The following is a 15396-nucleotide window of genomic DNA, read 5'->3' as shown; positions in this document are numbered from 1 at the left end:
GTCGGACGTACCAGAAGGTCAGGGCAGGCAGCAAGGGTCGTAGTCAGGGGAAACAGCAGAAGGTCTGGAACACAGGCTTGGGACATACACAAAACGCTTTCTCTGGCACAAGGCAACAAGATCCGGCAATACAGGGAAGGGGAAGTGAGGTAATATAGGCGTGGAGCAGGTGGGAGCTAATTACAGTGATTGGGCCAGGCACCAATCAGTGGTGCACTGGCCCTTTAAATCTTAGAGAGCTGGCGCGTGCGCGCCCTAGAGAGCGGAGCCGTGCGCGCCAGAACGTGACAGCCGGGGACCAGGAAAGGTAAGTAGCTTGGGATGCGATTCACGAGCGGGCGCGTCCCGCTATGCGAATCGCATCCCCGTCGGTAGTGTCAGTGCTGCGCTCCCGGTCAGCGGGTCTGACCGGGGCGCTGCAGAGAGGAGAACTCCGCGAGCGCTCCGGGGAGGAGCAGGGACCCGGAACGCTTGGCGTAACAGTACCCCCCCCTTAGGTCTCCCCCACTTTTTGTCTGCTTGTCCCTTCAAATGAGACGAGAACATTGGGGGCGACTCTTGAGTTTCCTTCCGGAAAAAAGAGAAGTCCTGGGTGGCTACATCAGCGACAGGCAATCCAGAAGAAGTGGGAATGGGGAGGGGGGGCAGAGGGTGAAGCTTGCCACGGGGCAGAGTGTTACCAGGAAGGGGGCTATGAGGAGGCAAAATCCCAGCTTGATTTTTGCCGAAAATATCCTGGTAAGGCTTGGGAGGGACCGGTATGGGTGGGACCTCAGGAGTTGGACAAGTGGGAGCAGATGTGAGGCATCGTTTATGACAAGCAGGACCCCAATTCTTGATCTCCCCGGTGGTCCAGTCAAGGGTAGGAGAATGACGTTGGAGCCATGGCAGACCAAGGAGGACTTCAGAGGTGCAGTTGGGCAGAACAAAAAATTCAATTTTCTCGTGATGCAGTACAATGCTCATAAGCAGGGGTTCTGTGCGGTAACGCACAGTGCAGTCCAATTTTACTCCGTTGACCGAAGAAATGTAGAGCGGCTTGACGAGACGGGTCACTGGGATGCAGAACCTATTAGCAAAAGAGGCCAGAACCAGAGTCCAAGAAAGCCACAGCTGAGAAGGAGAAGTTGGCAGAAGGAGAAATCCGCACGAGCACAGTGAGACGTGGAGAAGAAGAATTCACACAAACGGACGCCACTCCCATTTGAACAGGGTGCGTGCGTGCGTTTCCCAGACGCGGAGGACGAATAGGGCAATCCACTAGGAAATGTTCAGTACTAGCGCAGTACAGGCATAAGTTTTTATCTCTGCGACGAGACCTCTCTTCATGGGTCAGGCGAGACCGATCCACTTGCATAGCCTCCTCGGCGGGAGGCACAGGGGTAGATTGCAAAGGATACTGGGAGAGAAGTACCCAGAGATCAAGGTCCTTTTCCTGGCGGAGCTCCTGGTGTCTTTCAGAAAAACGCTTGTCTATGCGGGTGCCCAAAAGGATAAGTTCAGACAGGTTAGCTGGAATTTCTTGTGCGGCCAGTACATCTTTGATGTTGCTGGATAAGCCTTTCTTGAAGGTCGCGCAGAGGGCCTCATTGTTCCAGACTAGCTCAGAGGCGAGGGTACGAAACTGGATGGCATATTCGCCTACGGAAGAAGTTCCCTGGACTAGGTTCAGCAAAGCAGTCTCGGCAGAGGAGGCCCTGGCATGCGAATCGCATCCCCGTCGGTAGTGTCAGTGCAGCGCTCCCGGTCAGCGGTTCTGACCGGGGCGCTGCAGAGAGGAGAACGCTGCGAGCGCTCCGGGGAGGAGCAGGGACCCGGAGCGCTCGGCGTAACAATGTCCATTCTGATTGGTCAGTTCTTACAGCCATTGACACGTTTCACAGGTCTGGACTGTCTGTAGTATTGTATGTTGAGTCTGGTTCAATCTCCAGAAAAGACCATTGTATGTTGAAACTATTGTATGTTGAGGCCATTGCAAGTTGAGGGATCACTGTTCACTTCCTTCTGTTCTGTGTTGATTAGGCACCTGATGAGTGTCTCTGCTTGCTCACCTAGGATAAAGGACTGAGAAAAACACCCTTTCCTTGCCCTCAATCCTGCCTCAATGCCACAGTATGTAGTAATCAAATAATAACAATTTACCAGGACAAAATATTACTGCCATACACTGAATACATATTACCTTCATACACAAAAATCACTATACAAAGGCCCAAGTAATACCACCAGACCATGACCACTATCTCTTCAACAATGTAGTTCACCATATTGTTACTGTATGAATCTCACTATTCAAAGCCAAATCTTACTACTACTAAGTGAAAATATAGGGGATAGTTATCATTGCCTTTAGAGCTTATTTTTTACTTATAATTGGCACATGAAATATCGCATGTGTGCTGAAGCACTTTATTTTTTTACTTTATGCAGTAAGCAAAAAGCTACAAACAATCTTGCAAAAGTTAATTTCCCTGTGTCCATAACAGACATTTCATAATGGATTTGAACAATGCTGATATGTACATAGCCTTATCTGCTTTATACCTTCTAGTCCAGACCACCATCAAAACTCCTTCCAGCCATGTCTTGTGTCTGCAGAGTTTGCTACACAGACATCTTTGGCTCCCCACTTTTCTAGCCCACATTGGGAACCAGACAATAGTGGTACTCCAGGTGATAATAGTGCACAACACAGTAAAATGTACCCTTCTTTGTGTCCCACAAAATAAAAGTGGAACTTTCTGTGTTCCAGACAGTAAGGGTATGTTCACACTTCCGCAGTGTGAACGTGTCTCGCGGAAACCCATTCACACTGAGGTTTATGTTCACAGCACGTAATTCCGTTCGCAGAATTCCGCGCAAATTACGTAGTGTGAACATACACTAATAGTGAACTTCTTAGTACCTATAAAACAGTAAGATTGCCCCATTTAGGCCACACACTGTAATATTGCTAATAGTGCCCCACATTAATAATGTCCACCTTTGTACCATCTGTATTTTGTATGCCCCCTTTAAGTCTCTGACCTAATTTATGCCCACCACAGTGTAAAAATGTCCCTCTTATGCCCCCTAGAAAATAATAATGTCCACTAACTGCTGCCTGGAAAATAACTATACTCCATTCCTGCTCCAAAGTAACACTAACAACCCACTTTACCAAATGGTTAGATGCATTAATCATAAGCATGTACCTCGGATGCCCAATACCCATGCCAAAACAGGGGGCTACTTTGGGGATGGCCTACCCGCAAAACTGTCCCCAGCATGTAAAAAGTACAGAGCTGAGAAAATGTGTGACAAAGAAAAAGCAAATTGTTCTTTTATATGATTAAAAATGCAGGAGTGATTAATTTAGGTATTAATGAAATTGTAATGTGTGCTATCCCCTTTACCAAAGGAACACTACATTATGGGGGAGATTTATCAAAACCTGTCCAGAGGAAAAGTTGTAGAGTTGCCCATAGCAACCAATCAGATCGCTTCTTTCATTTTTAACAAGGCCTCTGCAAAATGAAAGAAGCGATCTGATTGGTTGCTATGGACAACTGGGCAACTTCTCCTTTGCACAGGTTTTGATAAATCTCCCCCTATGTGTATAACCCCCAACATCTCCCCTGCCTGCAGAGACTAAATAGGTTTACTGTCACTTTAGCGAGTTGATGTAAAAATGTTTTGTTATGTAAAGCATTGCGAGCGCTGCCATCTGACAAGGATTATTAAAAGCTATCCATTAGTGAGCAAAAAAAGTAGCAAAACAAAACAAAAAAACAACTATTCTCTAAAGAAGACCTTCAAATATCAGATACTGTTGAACTGTTGCTCATGGGAGTTAGTGGTTAGTTAGATGTGAGCCAGTTTATTATAAATATTTACTCAATTCATGTAAAGCCCACATAATTCCAAATACAACGGTATACTATGCATGGAGACAGTTCTACTTTGTGAGACTTTGTGGTGGATAATTGCATATTGTTACACTGCCATCTTGTGCCACTAGAACTATACTGGCTCCTTTGTGGCACTGCTATAATGCTTTTGTGCTAGGTCACATAAATGCGAGGTCATAGATAGTAGGGTATCTCAGCACAGCAAATAATTGATCCGAACATTCTGTAAAAGCAATTAATTCTGTAAAATATTTTCACAATACAGGACCTGGCACCAGACATTTGAAACCCATAATGCACAAAAGTATAATTTACCGTATATACTCGAGTATAAGCTGTCCCAAATATAAGCCGAGGCTCCTAATTTCACCCCAATAACCCAGGAAAAGTTATTGACTCGACTATAAGCCTAGGGTGGGAAATACATTGTCCCTGTCATCATCCCCCCTGTCATCATCCAGACCCCAGTCATTAACACCCCGTCATCATCACCCTGTTATCATCCACCCCTTCATCATCACCGCCTGTCATCATCACCCTGTCATCATCCCCCCCCTTCATCATCACCCTGTCATCATCACCCTGTCATCACCCCCCCTTCATCATCATCCTGTCATCATCCCCCCCCCCTTCATCATCATCACCTGTCATCATCACCCTGTCATCATCACCCTGTCATCATCCCCCCCTTCATCATCACCCTGTCATCATCCCCCTGTCATCATCCCCCCCTTCATCATCACCCTGTCATCATCCCCCCTTCATCATCATCACCTGTCATCATCACCCTGTCATCATCACCCTGTCATCATCCCCCCCTTCATCATCACCCTGTCATCATCCCCCCCTTCATCATCATCACCTGTCATCATCCACCCTGTCATCGTCCAGACCACTGTCATCATTCCCCCCTCCCCCCTTCATCATCACCGTCTGTCAATCACTTCTCAGTGGTCTTCAACCTGCGAACCTTCGGATGTTGCAAAACTACAGGTTGTAGTTTTGAAACACCTGGCGGTCCACAGGTTGAAGACTACTGCGGCCTTCGTCATCATCCAGACCCCCCCTCCCTTTAGTTTTTTACTCACCTCCCCTCGGTGGGAAGGAAGGGTGAGCTGTCCGGGCCATCTATGCTGCAGGGACCGTCCGGTGGGGAGGGTTAGTCATTCCGGGCTGTCCATCTTCACCCAGAGGCCCTCTTGTCTGCTCCGGGCTGGCCCCGGACTAGTGACGTTGCCTTGACGACGACGCACAGGGACGTCGGCGCGGAAAAGAGGGCCTCCCGGTGAAAATGGACAGCCCGGAACGACTAACCCCCCCCACCGGATGGTCCCTGCAGCATTGATGCCCCGGACCAGCTCACCCTTCCTTCCATCCGAGGGGAGGTGAGTAGAAAACTAAAGGGGGGTCTGGATGATGACGAAGGCCGCAGTGGTCTTCAACCTGTGGACCTCCAGGTGTTTCAAAACTACAACTCCCAGCATGCCCGGACAGCCAATGGCTGTCCGAGCATGCTGGGAGTTGTAGTTTTGCAACATCTGGAGATCCGCAGGTTGAAGACCACTGATGAAGGGTTTGACAGGCGGAGAGTTCACTCTAGTATAAGCCGAGGGGGGGGGCGAGGGGTTTCAGCACGAAAAATCGTGCTGAAAAACTCGGCTTATACTCGAGTACATATGGTAGGTACTACCTTAAATTTATTCTCACAATTTGCAGCAAATATCAGGATTAAGAACTTCCCAATGTATATTTTATTTCACATCTGCTCAGTTTCTTTACTCTGGGGCTACTAAAGAAGGGATATAAGTAGAATTTATTTCAATAAGTAGACATCTCTTGTGAGCTTAGAATACTAAATGAATTTACTTTGTCCTAGAGGAATCCATGAAACTGATAATAAAATATAGTTATTATATTATTTATACAGGCAAAAGAAAACATAGGCATGTATTAAGACATTTTCACTATAGGTTTTCATCTATTACTAAGCAGTGCCACCTAGTGTAAAATCTAAAGAATGCAGTCCATTCTTTCGCATGAATATTGCCTATTAAATTGTCTGTTATGTGTTTAGTTTTTCAGGTATGTAATCCTGATGTCATAAAATAAAACCTTTCATTTCCAGTTGTGAGGCCCATAGGTAAAATGATGAGCACTTGTTGGCCCAATGTGTCCTCTCTTTACATATTTGCAAGAGAGGATGATTTAAAATTGATCCTGGATGTGATTTACAGAACCCCAAAACATTGGTTTTGTGAGCAGTACAGTGGACATTTTATAGGTGCCATTTCCTACAAGCACTCATCCTCAAATGTACATGGTTTCTTAAAAATTTTGGATGAAATCAATAAAAAGTGGCCAATAAAAAAAAAGAATAATAAAAGACATTTCAGATGTAGTATAACAGGATACAATCCGAATTCAGTGTGTAGTGGTACTCCTCCAGGCTCTGCATTATGGTCTAATGTAGTGTATGTGCAGAGGTTGTTCTGATTGCACACTGGTCTAGATTTACTAATGGCAATACGCCAGAATTCTGCCTGCATTTATTATGAGTTGTAGACACTTTTTCATCTTGGTACAAAAAAGGGGCATGACCTAAATACACACACAAAATAGTTAAAGGGGTACTCTGCCCCTAGACATCTTGTCCCCTATCCAAAGGATAGGGGATAAGATGTCTGATCGTGGCGGTCCCGCTGCTGGGGACCTCCGGGATCTTGGTTGCGGCACCACACTATCATTACTGCACAGAGCAAACTCGCTTTGTGTGTAATGACAGGCGTTACAGGGGCCGGAGCATTGTGATGTCACGGCTCCACCCCTCGTGACATCATGGCCCGCCCCCTTAATGCAAGTCTAAGGGAGGATGCCATGCCCCCTCCCATAGACTTGTATTGAGGGAGCGGGCCATGACGTCATGAGGGGCGGAGCTGCGGTGTCACGATTCTCCGGCCCCTGTATTGCCTGTCATTATGCACAGAGCGAGTTTGCTCTGCGCAGTATTGACAGCTGGGTGCTGCAGCCGAGATCCTATCCTATTAAGGACCAAGCCCATTTTCCCCTTAAAAGGGTTATCCACCATAAGGTGATTTTAATACGTACCTGACAGACAGTAATGGACATGCTTAGAAAGGATCTGCGCTTGTCTTGGGGCTAAAAGGCTATGTTGTGAGATTACCATAACACTGTGGCTAGCTTTTTATGAACTGGTATTTCCTTTTTGAGCTTTCTTCTTTGCCTAAAAATCCCATAATTCCATTTTCCTCCCTCCCACACATCAGCCACCCCACCCATTGAAACATAAATGAGCTGCATCCATTCAAAAGATCTGTGGTTTTCAATCAGGGTACCTACAGCTGTTGCATTAGTTGCAGATTGATCTCTCTCCCACCAAGCAATCGCTCCCCCCATTGAGGCAGACATGCTCCCTGTCATCAGCTGACTAATGAGTCAGGTCTCGGCCGCATTGCAAACTGGGAAAAATTTGAGACAACAGTCGTTTTGTATGCTGATAAAAATAAATATTGGAGTGAAAATCACAAGAATTGTGAGAAACTGTCACACACAGGTACAGACACTATATTATGAACTACACTAACTTTACAGCCCCTGTAGCATAGTCAAATAAAAAAAAAATCCTGGAATACCCCTTTAAGGACCAGAGCATTTTTTGCACATCTGACCACTGTCACTTTAAGCATTATTAACTCTGGGATTCTTTTACTTATGAATTTGATTCAGAGAACGTTTTTTCGAAAAATATTCTACTTTTTGTTGATACTTCATTTCTTGGTAAGAAATTAAAAAATTTTATGAAAATGTTGAAAATAGCATTTTTCTAACTTTGAAGCTCTCTGCTTGTAAGGAAAATGGACATTCCAAATAAATTATATATTGATCACATATACAATATGTCTACTTTATGTCTGCATCATAAAGTTGACATGTTTTCACTTTTGGAAGACGTCAGAGGGCTTCAAAGTTCAGCAGCAATTCTCCATTGTTTCGCAAAATTTTCAAAATCGGAATTTTTCAGGGACCAGTTCTGTTTTGAAGTGGATTTGAGGGTCTTTATGTTATAAATACCCCATTATAAAAACTGCACCCCTCAAAGTATTCAAAATGACATTCAGAAAGTTTTCTTACCCTTTAGGTGTTTCACAGGAATGGCAGCAAATTGAAGGAGAAAATAAAAAATCTCCATTTTTTACACTAACATATTGTTGTAGACCCAATTTTTGAATTTTTACAAGGGGTAAAAGGAGAAAAAGCCCCCCAAATTTGTAACCCAATTTCTCTCGAGTAAGGAAATACCTCATATGTGGATGCAAAGTGCTCTATGGGCACAGTAGAGGGCTTAGAAGGGAAGGAGCGACAGTGGGATTTTGGAGGGGGAGTTTTTCTGAAATGGTATTTGGGGGGCATGTCACATTAAGGAAGCCCCTATGGTGCCAGAACAGCACAAAAAAAAAAAAACAGATGGCATACTATTTTGGAAACTACACCCCTCATGGCACGTGACAAGGGGTACAGTGAGCCTTAAAAACCCACAGGAGTTTGACGACTTTTCGGTAAAGTCGGATGTGTAAATGAGTTAATAGGAGAAAATGTCACCCCAAAAGTTGTAACCACATTTCTTCAGAAGAGAAGGAGCCACATTTGGCTTTTTGAAAGCAAATTTTGCTGAAATTGTTTTTTGGGGGCATGTCACATTTAGGAAGCCCCTATGGTGCCAGAACAGCAAAAAAAGGCACACACGGCACACTATTTGGGAAACAACACCCCTCAAGGAATGTAACAAAGGGTACAGTGAGCCTTTACACCCCACAGATGTTTGACAAATTTCTGCTAAAGTTGGACGTGAAAATGAAAAATGTAACTTTTTTCACTAAAATGCTGGTGTTACCCCAAATTTTTCATTTTCACAAAGGATAATATGAGAAAAAGCCTTCCAACATTTGTAACCCCAAAATACTCCATATATGTGGATGTAAAGTGCTCTGCGGGCCAACTACAATGCTCAGAAGAGAAGGAGCGCAATGAGGTTTTTGGAGAGAGAATTTGTTTGGAATGCAATTTGGGGGCATGTGCATTTACAAAGCCCCCATGCTATCAGAACAATGGATCCCCCCCACATGTGACCCTATTTTGGAACCTACACCCCTCACAGAATTTAATAAGGGGTGCACTGAGCATTTACACCCCACTGGCATTTAAAAGATCTTTGGAACAGTGGGCTGTGCAAATAAAAAATTACATTGTTCATTGTTCAAAAAATATGTCCAACACAAGCAGGATAGGTTTGCTACGGGGATTTGCTTCTGCTCTGGACAGTTCCTGGGACAGACAGAGGTGTCAGCAGAGAGCAGTGTGATTTTTAAATAGAAGTAATTTGCAAATCTGGCACCAGTTTATTTAAAAAAATAATAATTTTTACCAGAGTACCCCTCTATTCATATGCCAGATTTATTAATCAGTCTGAAACACAAAAGCAGTCTGAAATGTTTACACAAACCTCAGGACGTGTGTGGGGCTTAGTGCAGAGGGGCATGGTTTTGTGAGAACGTGGCAACCCCACATGCCAAAGTCACTACAATTTATGCCTGCTGGAAGAAAAATACCTTAGCTTTGAGCTGGTAATGATTTCTAATACTGCCACACAAATAACATCAAATGTGCCTGAACTTATCATGAGGGGTACACCTCTTAATTAATCAAGTGCAATCCTACAATGGTGGGGGTTTACTATGGACACTGTCAGAATCAAGAACTTTTTATATGTTGTACATCTTGGCAAAATATTAACATACAAAAATATAAAAAAAAATCATCTCCTTTTTATAGAAATTATACCACCCAGAACATAATCCTGTCCAGCTGCAGCATCATCTTTGTCCAAGCTAAAGCACAGGCTGGGACAAAGTCCTGGAAGTGAGGGGGGAACTAGCACTCCTCTGTGCTCACTCCGGTCCTATCAGACTCCTATCTGGAAACAGAGAGGAAGGGATTACAGAAAAGCTTGCAGTGATTGGATGAAGAGACCCAGCACAGCAGACTCAGGGAGGAAGGGAATACATGGTGAGTGAGGGCAGGCTCAGTGTTTGCCTTAGACATGCAGCTTCCTGAGCAGTGGATATCAGAATGAGTGAGCAACAGAATAGAGGGATTTGTGTGCCAAATAAAGAAGCTAGACACAAAATATGAGTAAAACATATAAGCAGTCTTTTTTTCTGTGATATGACAAGTACACTTTAAAGAGGTACTCCGGTGCTCAAGCTTTCTAAACATTTTGCTCAGAACGCTCGGAGCTGAAGGCTGTGATGGTGGCAACACCCCCTTGTGACGTCACCCCATGCCCCTCCATTCATGTCTATGGGAGGGGTGACATCATGAGGGAGCGTGGCTGTGACATCACGACCTCTGCCGCAGGAACCCAGCGTTTGTGTAGAACGCCGAGCGCTGCGGTAGATCACGGTGGGCTCCAGCAGCCGGACCCCTGAGATCAGAAATCTTATCCCTTATCCTTTGGATAGGGAATAATATTTCTAGCAGCGGAGTACCTCTTTAAGACTTAAATGTGAAATGTCTTTGATAAATTTGGTTTGCCCTGTCTAAAAATTAGACAGGTTTAGTAAGTCTGGGCCAATATCTTTAAAGTGGTTGTTCCACTAAAACATTTATCACCTATTAACAAAACAGACCTGGTGTGATCTAAACTCTTCACAAGTCTGGTCAACATGTCAATTTTTTTTTTTTTTTTTTTTACAAATGACAGTAATGCTTTAACTACTTAACTGGGGAAAGAAAACGGAAAGAGTTAATAATTTTACATATACCATCAAGTAAATTGAATTGTTAACATTATGTATTATTTCATATATATCCAGGTTGGAAAAGTAAGAAAAAGTACAAGCCGAAAGAGAGAGTACCATGTGCTGGTCATGGTGATCACCACTGTCATCTGCTACCTTATTTGTTGGCTGCCTTATGGAGTGGTGGCTTTACTTGCCACATTTGGAAGACCTGGAATTGTCACTCCAGTTGCAAGTGTTATACCTTCAATCTTAGCCAAAAGCAGTACTGTATGCAATCCACTGATCTACATATTCATGAATAAGCAGGTAAGGTTTTACCTCATTTTCTATTTCAGTATTCTTTATTTGGAATTGTAAGTGTTTTCACAAAAGAAAACATAAAACTAGTAAACAGGGAGCAGCAATGTAATAAGTATAGCAAGGATTGTACAGTAAGAAAGGGCATTGATACAGTGACATACTCCGGTGAGGAATCACTGACTTCATTTTACTTTTTTTAGTTAATAAATAAAAATTATAGAGGAGAGTGGCTATTGGTAACAATTTGAGCAGTACTGGTACTGTTGATATTCAATTTCGAAAGATCGGGTTCCCACAGAGGTGATAAAATAAGCTCAAAAGCAGTACATAAAATCAGTAAAGCCTTATGGAACACAGTGCACATAGATTAATACAGCGCATTGTTACAGCGCATCATTTTGGCACTGTATTTGTCTTAAGGATACTTCTCTCTTGCATTTCTTCCTACCTTGTTGACCACTTGTTTAGTGCATCCTTCGCTGTTTCTACTTCTGGTTCTTTGCCCCATGCTGTGGAGTCCCACATGTTTACCCCATCTGCACCACATCTCCAAAGGTATAGGAAATTGTTATTCTTATTCTCTCTTGTCTCGATCATTGTAACTTTGACCACATTTTTCTTCCCCTCACTAAACTCTACCCTCTCCAATCCATTTAAACTGCAGCAGTCAGGCTCATCTTTCTGTTTAGCTTTGACCCCCTATGTGCCAATCACTGCACTGGTTGCCAATTCACTGTGGGAAACAGTACAATTTAAACATATTATTCTCGCCCTTATATCTCTTTCTTCATATCTAACTACCTCTCTTCTTGTTTTCTGTGTCTCTAAACTGATTATCTAAACCTCTTACCCACATCACAAAAACTTTGCTTGTACTGCACCAGTTCTTTGGAATGCAATCCTCTAGACCAATGGTCTACAAACTGTGGCCCTCCGGATTTTACAAAAAGTTTTGCAACATCTCAAGGTCCAAAGTTTTGAGACCACTGCCCTAGAAAAACAAACCTGGGACAACCTGGGACATTTAGAGAATACAGTGTGCTGTCCAATGCCAAAAGGCAGAGGAGCAGAAAGAGAATGAATGCAGATTTACTGAATGCAGAGCAATAGCCTATTGTGTATCCTGCTCGGTAAACTGATAGGAGTGCTGTGGACAGAGATAAGACAAAGTGGGAGGGCCATGATGAAGGGAGGATGAAAAGCAATGGTTTTTAGGAATTGTAGTACTGAGCAACTGCTTATCCAAGAAGTAGTGAAAGAATATGGTAGGAGAGACGATTACATACCCACAAGACAAATGGATTTTTTGGTGATTTCAGAAGTAGTAAGCAAGAAACTAAAACTGAACTTTCTAGATTCAATAACTGAATGTCTGGAGGAAACCAGGCACTGCTCATCTCCTGCCCAATTCTATCCCTACAGTGAAGCATGGTGGTGGCAACATCATGCTGTTGGGGGGAGGGGGGACGGACTGATCCAGAGTGTGCTTGTCACGATGCCGGCTGGCAGGTAGTGGATCCTCTGTGCCAGAGAGGGATTGGCGTGGACCGTGCTAGAGGATCGGTTCTAAGTCACTACTGGTTTTCACCAGAGCCCGCCGCAAAGCGGGATGGTCTTGCTGCGGCGGTAGTGACCAGGTCGTATCCCCTAGCAACGGCTCAACCTCTCTGGCTGCTGAAGATAGGCGCGGTACAAGGGAGTAGACAGAAGCAAGGTCGGACGTAGCAGAAGGTCGGGGCAGGCAGCAAGGATCGTAGTCAGGGGCAACGGCAGGAGGTCTGGAACACAGGCTAGGAACACACAAGGAAACGCTTTCACTGGCACTAAGGCAACAAGATCCGGCGAGGGAGTGAAGGGGAAGTGAGGTGATATAGGGAAGTGCACAGGTGTAAAGACTAATTGGAACCACTGCGCCAATCAGCGGCGCAGTGGCCCTTTAAATCGCAAAGACCCGGCGCGCGCGCGCCCTAGGGAGCGGGGCCGCGCGCGCCGGGACAGAACTGACGGAGAGCGAGTCAGGTACGGGAGCCGGGGTGCGCATCGCGAGCGGGCGCTACCCGCATCGCGAATCGCATCCCGGCCAGAGGCGGTATCGCAGCGCCCCGGGTCCGTGGAACCGACCGGAGCGCTGCAGTGAGAGGAGTGTAGCGAGCGCTCCGGGGAGGAGCGGGGACCCGGAGCGCTCGGCGTAACAGTACCCCCCCCCTTGGGTCTCCCCCTCTTCTTGGAGCCTGAGAACCTGAGGACCAGACTTTTGTCCAGGATATTGTCCTCAGGTTCCCAGGACCTCTCTTCTGGACCACAACCCTCCCAATCCACTAAAAAGAAGGTTTTCCCTCTGACCTTTTTAGATGCTAAAATTTCTTTGACGGAGAAGATGTCCGAGGAGCCGGAGACAGGAGTGGGGGGAACAGATTTGGGAGAGAAACGGTTAATGATAAGTGGTTTAAGAAGAGAAACATGAAAGGCATTAGGAATACGAAGAGAAGGAGGAAGAAGAAGTTTGTAAGAGACAGGATTAATCTGGCGCAAAATCTTGAAAGGACCAAGATAGCGTGGTCCCAACTTATAGCTAGGGACACGGAAGCGGACATATTTGGCGGAGAGCCATACCTTGTCTCCAGGGGAAAAAATGGGAGGAGCTCTTCTTTTCTTATCCGCGAATCTCTTCATGCGTGAAGAAGCCTGTAAGAGAGAATTTTGGGTCTCTCTCCATATGATGGAAAGATCACGAGAAATTTCATCCACAGCGGGCAGACCAGAGGGCAAGGGGGTAGGGAGGGGGGGAAGAGGGTGACGGCCGTACACCACGAAAAACGGGGATTTGGAGGAAGATTCAGAGATTCTGAAATTATACGAGAATTCGGCCCAAGGTAGAAGATCTGCCCAGTCATCCTGGCGGGAGGAAACAAAATGTCGTAAATAGTCACCCAAGATCTGGTTAATTCTTTCTACTTGTCCATTGGATTGAGGATGGTATGCAGAAGAAAAATTTAATTTAATCTTGAGTTGTTTACAGAGAGCCCTCCAGAATTTAGACACAAATTGGACGCCTCTATCCGAGACGATCTGCGTAGGCAACCCGTGAAGACGAAAAATGTGTACAAAAAATTGTTTAGCCAACTGAGGCGCTGAAGGAAGACCAGGAAGAGGGATGAAATGTGCCATTTTGGAGAATCGATCAACGACCACCCAAATAACAGTGTTGCCATGGGATGGGGGTAAGTCAGTAATAAAATCCATACCAATCAGAGACCAAGGTTGTTCGGGGACAGGCAGAGGAAGAAGAAAACCAGCGGGCTTCTGGCGAGGAGTCTTATCCCGGGCACAGATAGTGCAGGCTCGCACAAAGTCCACCACATCAGTCTCTAGAGTCGGCCACCAATAGAAGCGAGAGATGAGTTGCACAGATTTCTTGATGCCCGCATGACCTGCGAGATGGGAGGAGTGACCCCATTTGAGGATTCCGAGGCGTTGGCGTGGAGAAACAAAGGTCTTTCCTGGAGGAGTTTGCCTGATGGAGGCTAGAGAAGTGGAAATCAGGCAGTCAGGAGGAATGATGTGTTGAGGAGAGAGTTCAATTTCAGAAGCATCTGAGGAACGAGAGAGAGCATCGGCCCTAATGTTCTTATCAGCAGGCCGAAAGTGAATTTCAAAATTAAATCGGGCAAAGAACAGAGACCACCTGGCCTGACGAGGATTCAGCCGTTGGGCAGACTGGAGGTAGGAGAGGTTCTTGTGATCGGTGTAAATAATAACTGGGAATCTTGATCCCTCCAGCAGATGCCTCCATTCCTCAAGTGCTAATTTAATGGCTAGAAGCTCTCGATCCCCGATGGAGTAGTTCCTCTCCGCCGGAGAGAAGGTCCTAGAAAAAAAACCACAAGTAACAGCATGCCCGGAAGAGTTTTTTTGCAGAAGGACAGCTCCAGCTCCCACTGAGGAGGCATCAACCTCCAATAGGAAGGGTTTAGATGGGTCAGGTCTGGAGAGCACGGGAGCCGAAGAGAAGGCAGACTTGAGTCGTTTAAAGGCGTCTTCCGCTTGAGGAGGCCAAGACTTGGGATCGGCATTTTTTTTGGTTAAAGCCACAATAGGAGCCACAATGGTAGAAAAATGTGGAATAAATTGCCTGTAATAATTGGCGAACCCCAAAAAACGTTGGATGGCACGGAGTCCGGAGGGGCGTGGCCAATCTAAGACGGCAGAGAGTTTATCTGGGTCCATTTGTAGTCCCTGGCCAGAGACCAAGTATCCTAGAAAAGGAAGAGATTGGCATTCAAACAGACATTTCTCAATTTTAGCATAGAGTTGATTGTCACGAAGTCTCTGAAGAACCATACGGACATGCTGGCGGTGTTCTTCTAGATTGGCCGAAAAAATTAGGA

General features: G+C 45.3%; 1 protein-coding gene across 1 annotated transcript in view; it reads left to right on the top strand.

Moving 5' to 3' along the window:
* The window catches only part of LOC130355643 (pinopsin-like), a 320381-nt gene that overhangs the window by 276715 nt on the left and 28270 nt on the right, over positions 1–15396 (top strand). The window contains exon 4 of the mRNA XM_056556042.1: positions 10781–11014. Coding sequence (XP_056412017.1) covers positions 10781–11014 — 234 coding nt within the window. The remainder of the gene's footprint in view (positions 1–10780; positions 11015–15396) is intronic.

Source organism: Hyla sarda, chromosome 2 (assembly GCF_029499605.1).
Source record: "Hyla sarda isolate aHylSar1 chromosome 2, aHylSar1.hap1, whole genome shotgun sequence".
NCBI lineage: Eukaryota > Metazoa > Chordata > Amphibia > Anura > Hylidae > Hyla > Hyla sarda.
This window is presented reverse-complemented; position numbering and strand designations above follow the sequence as displayed.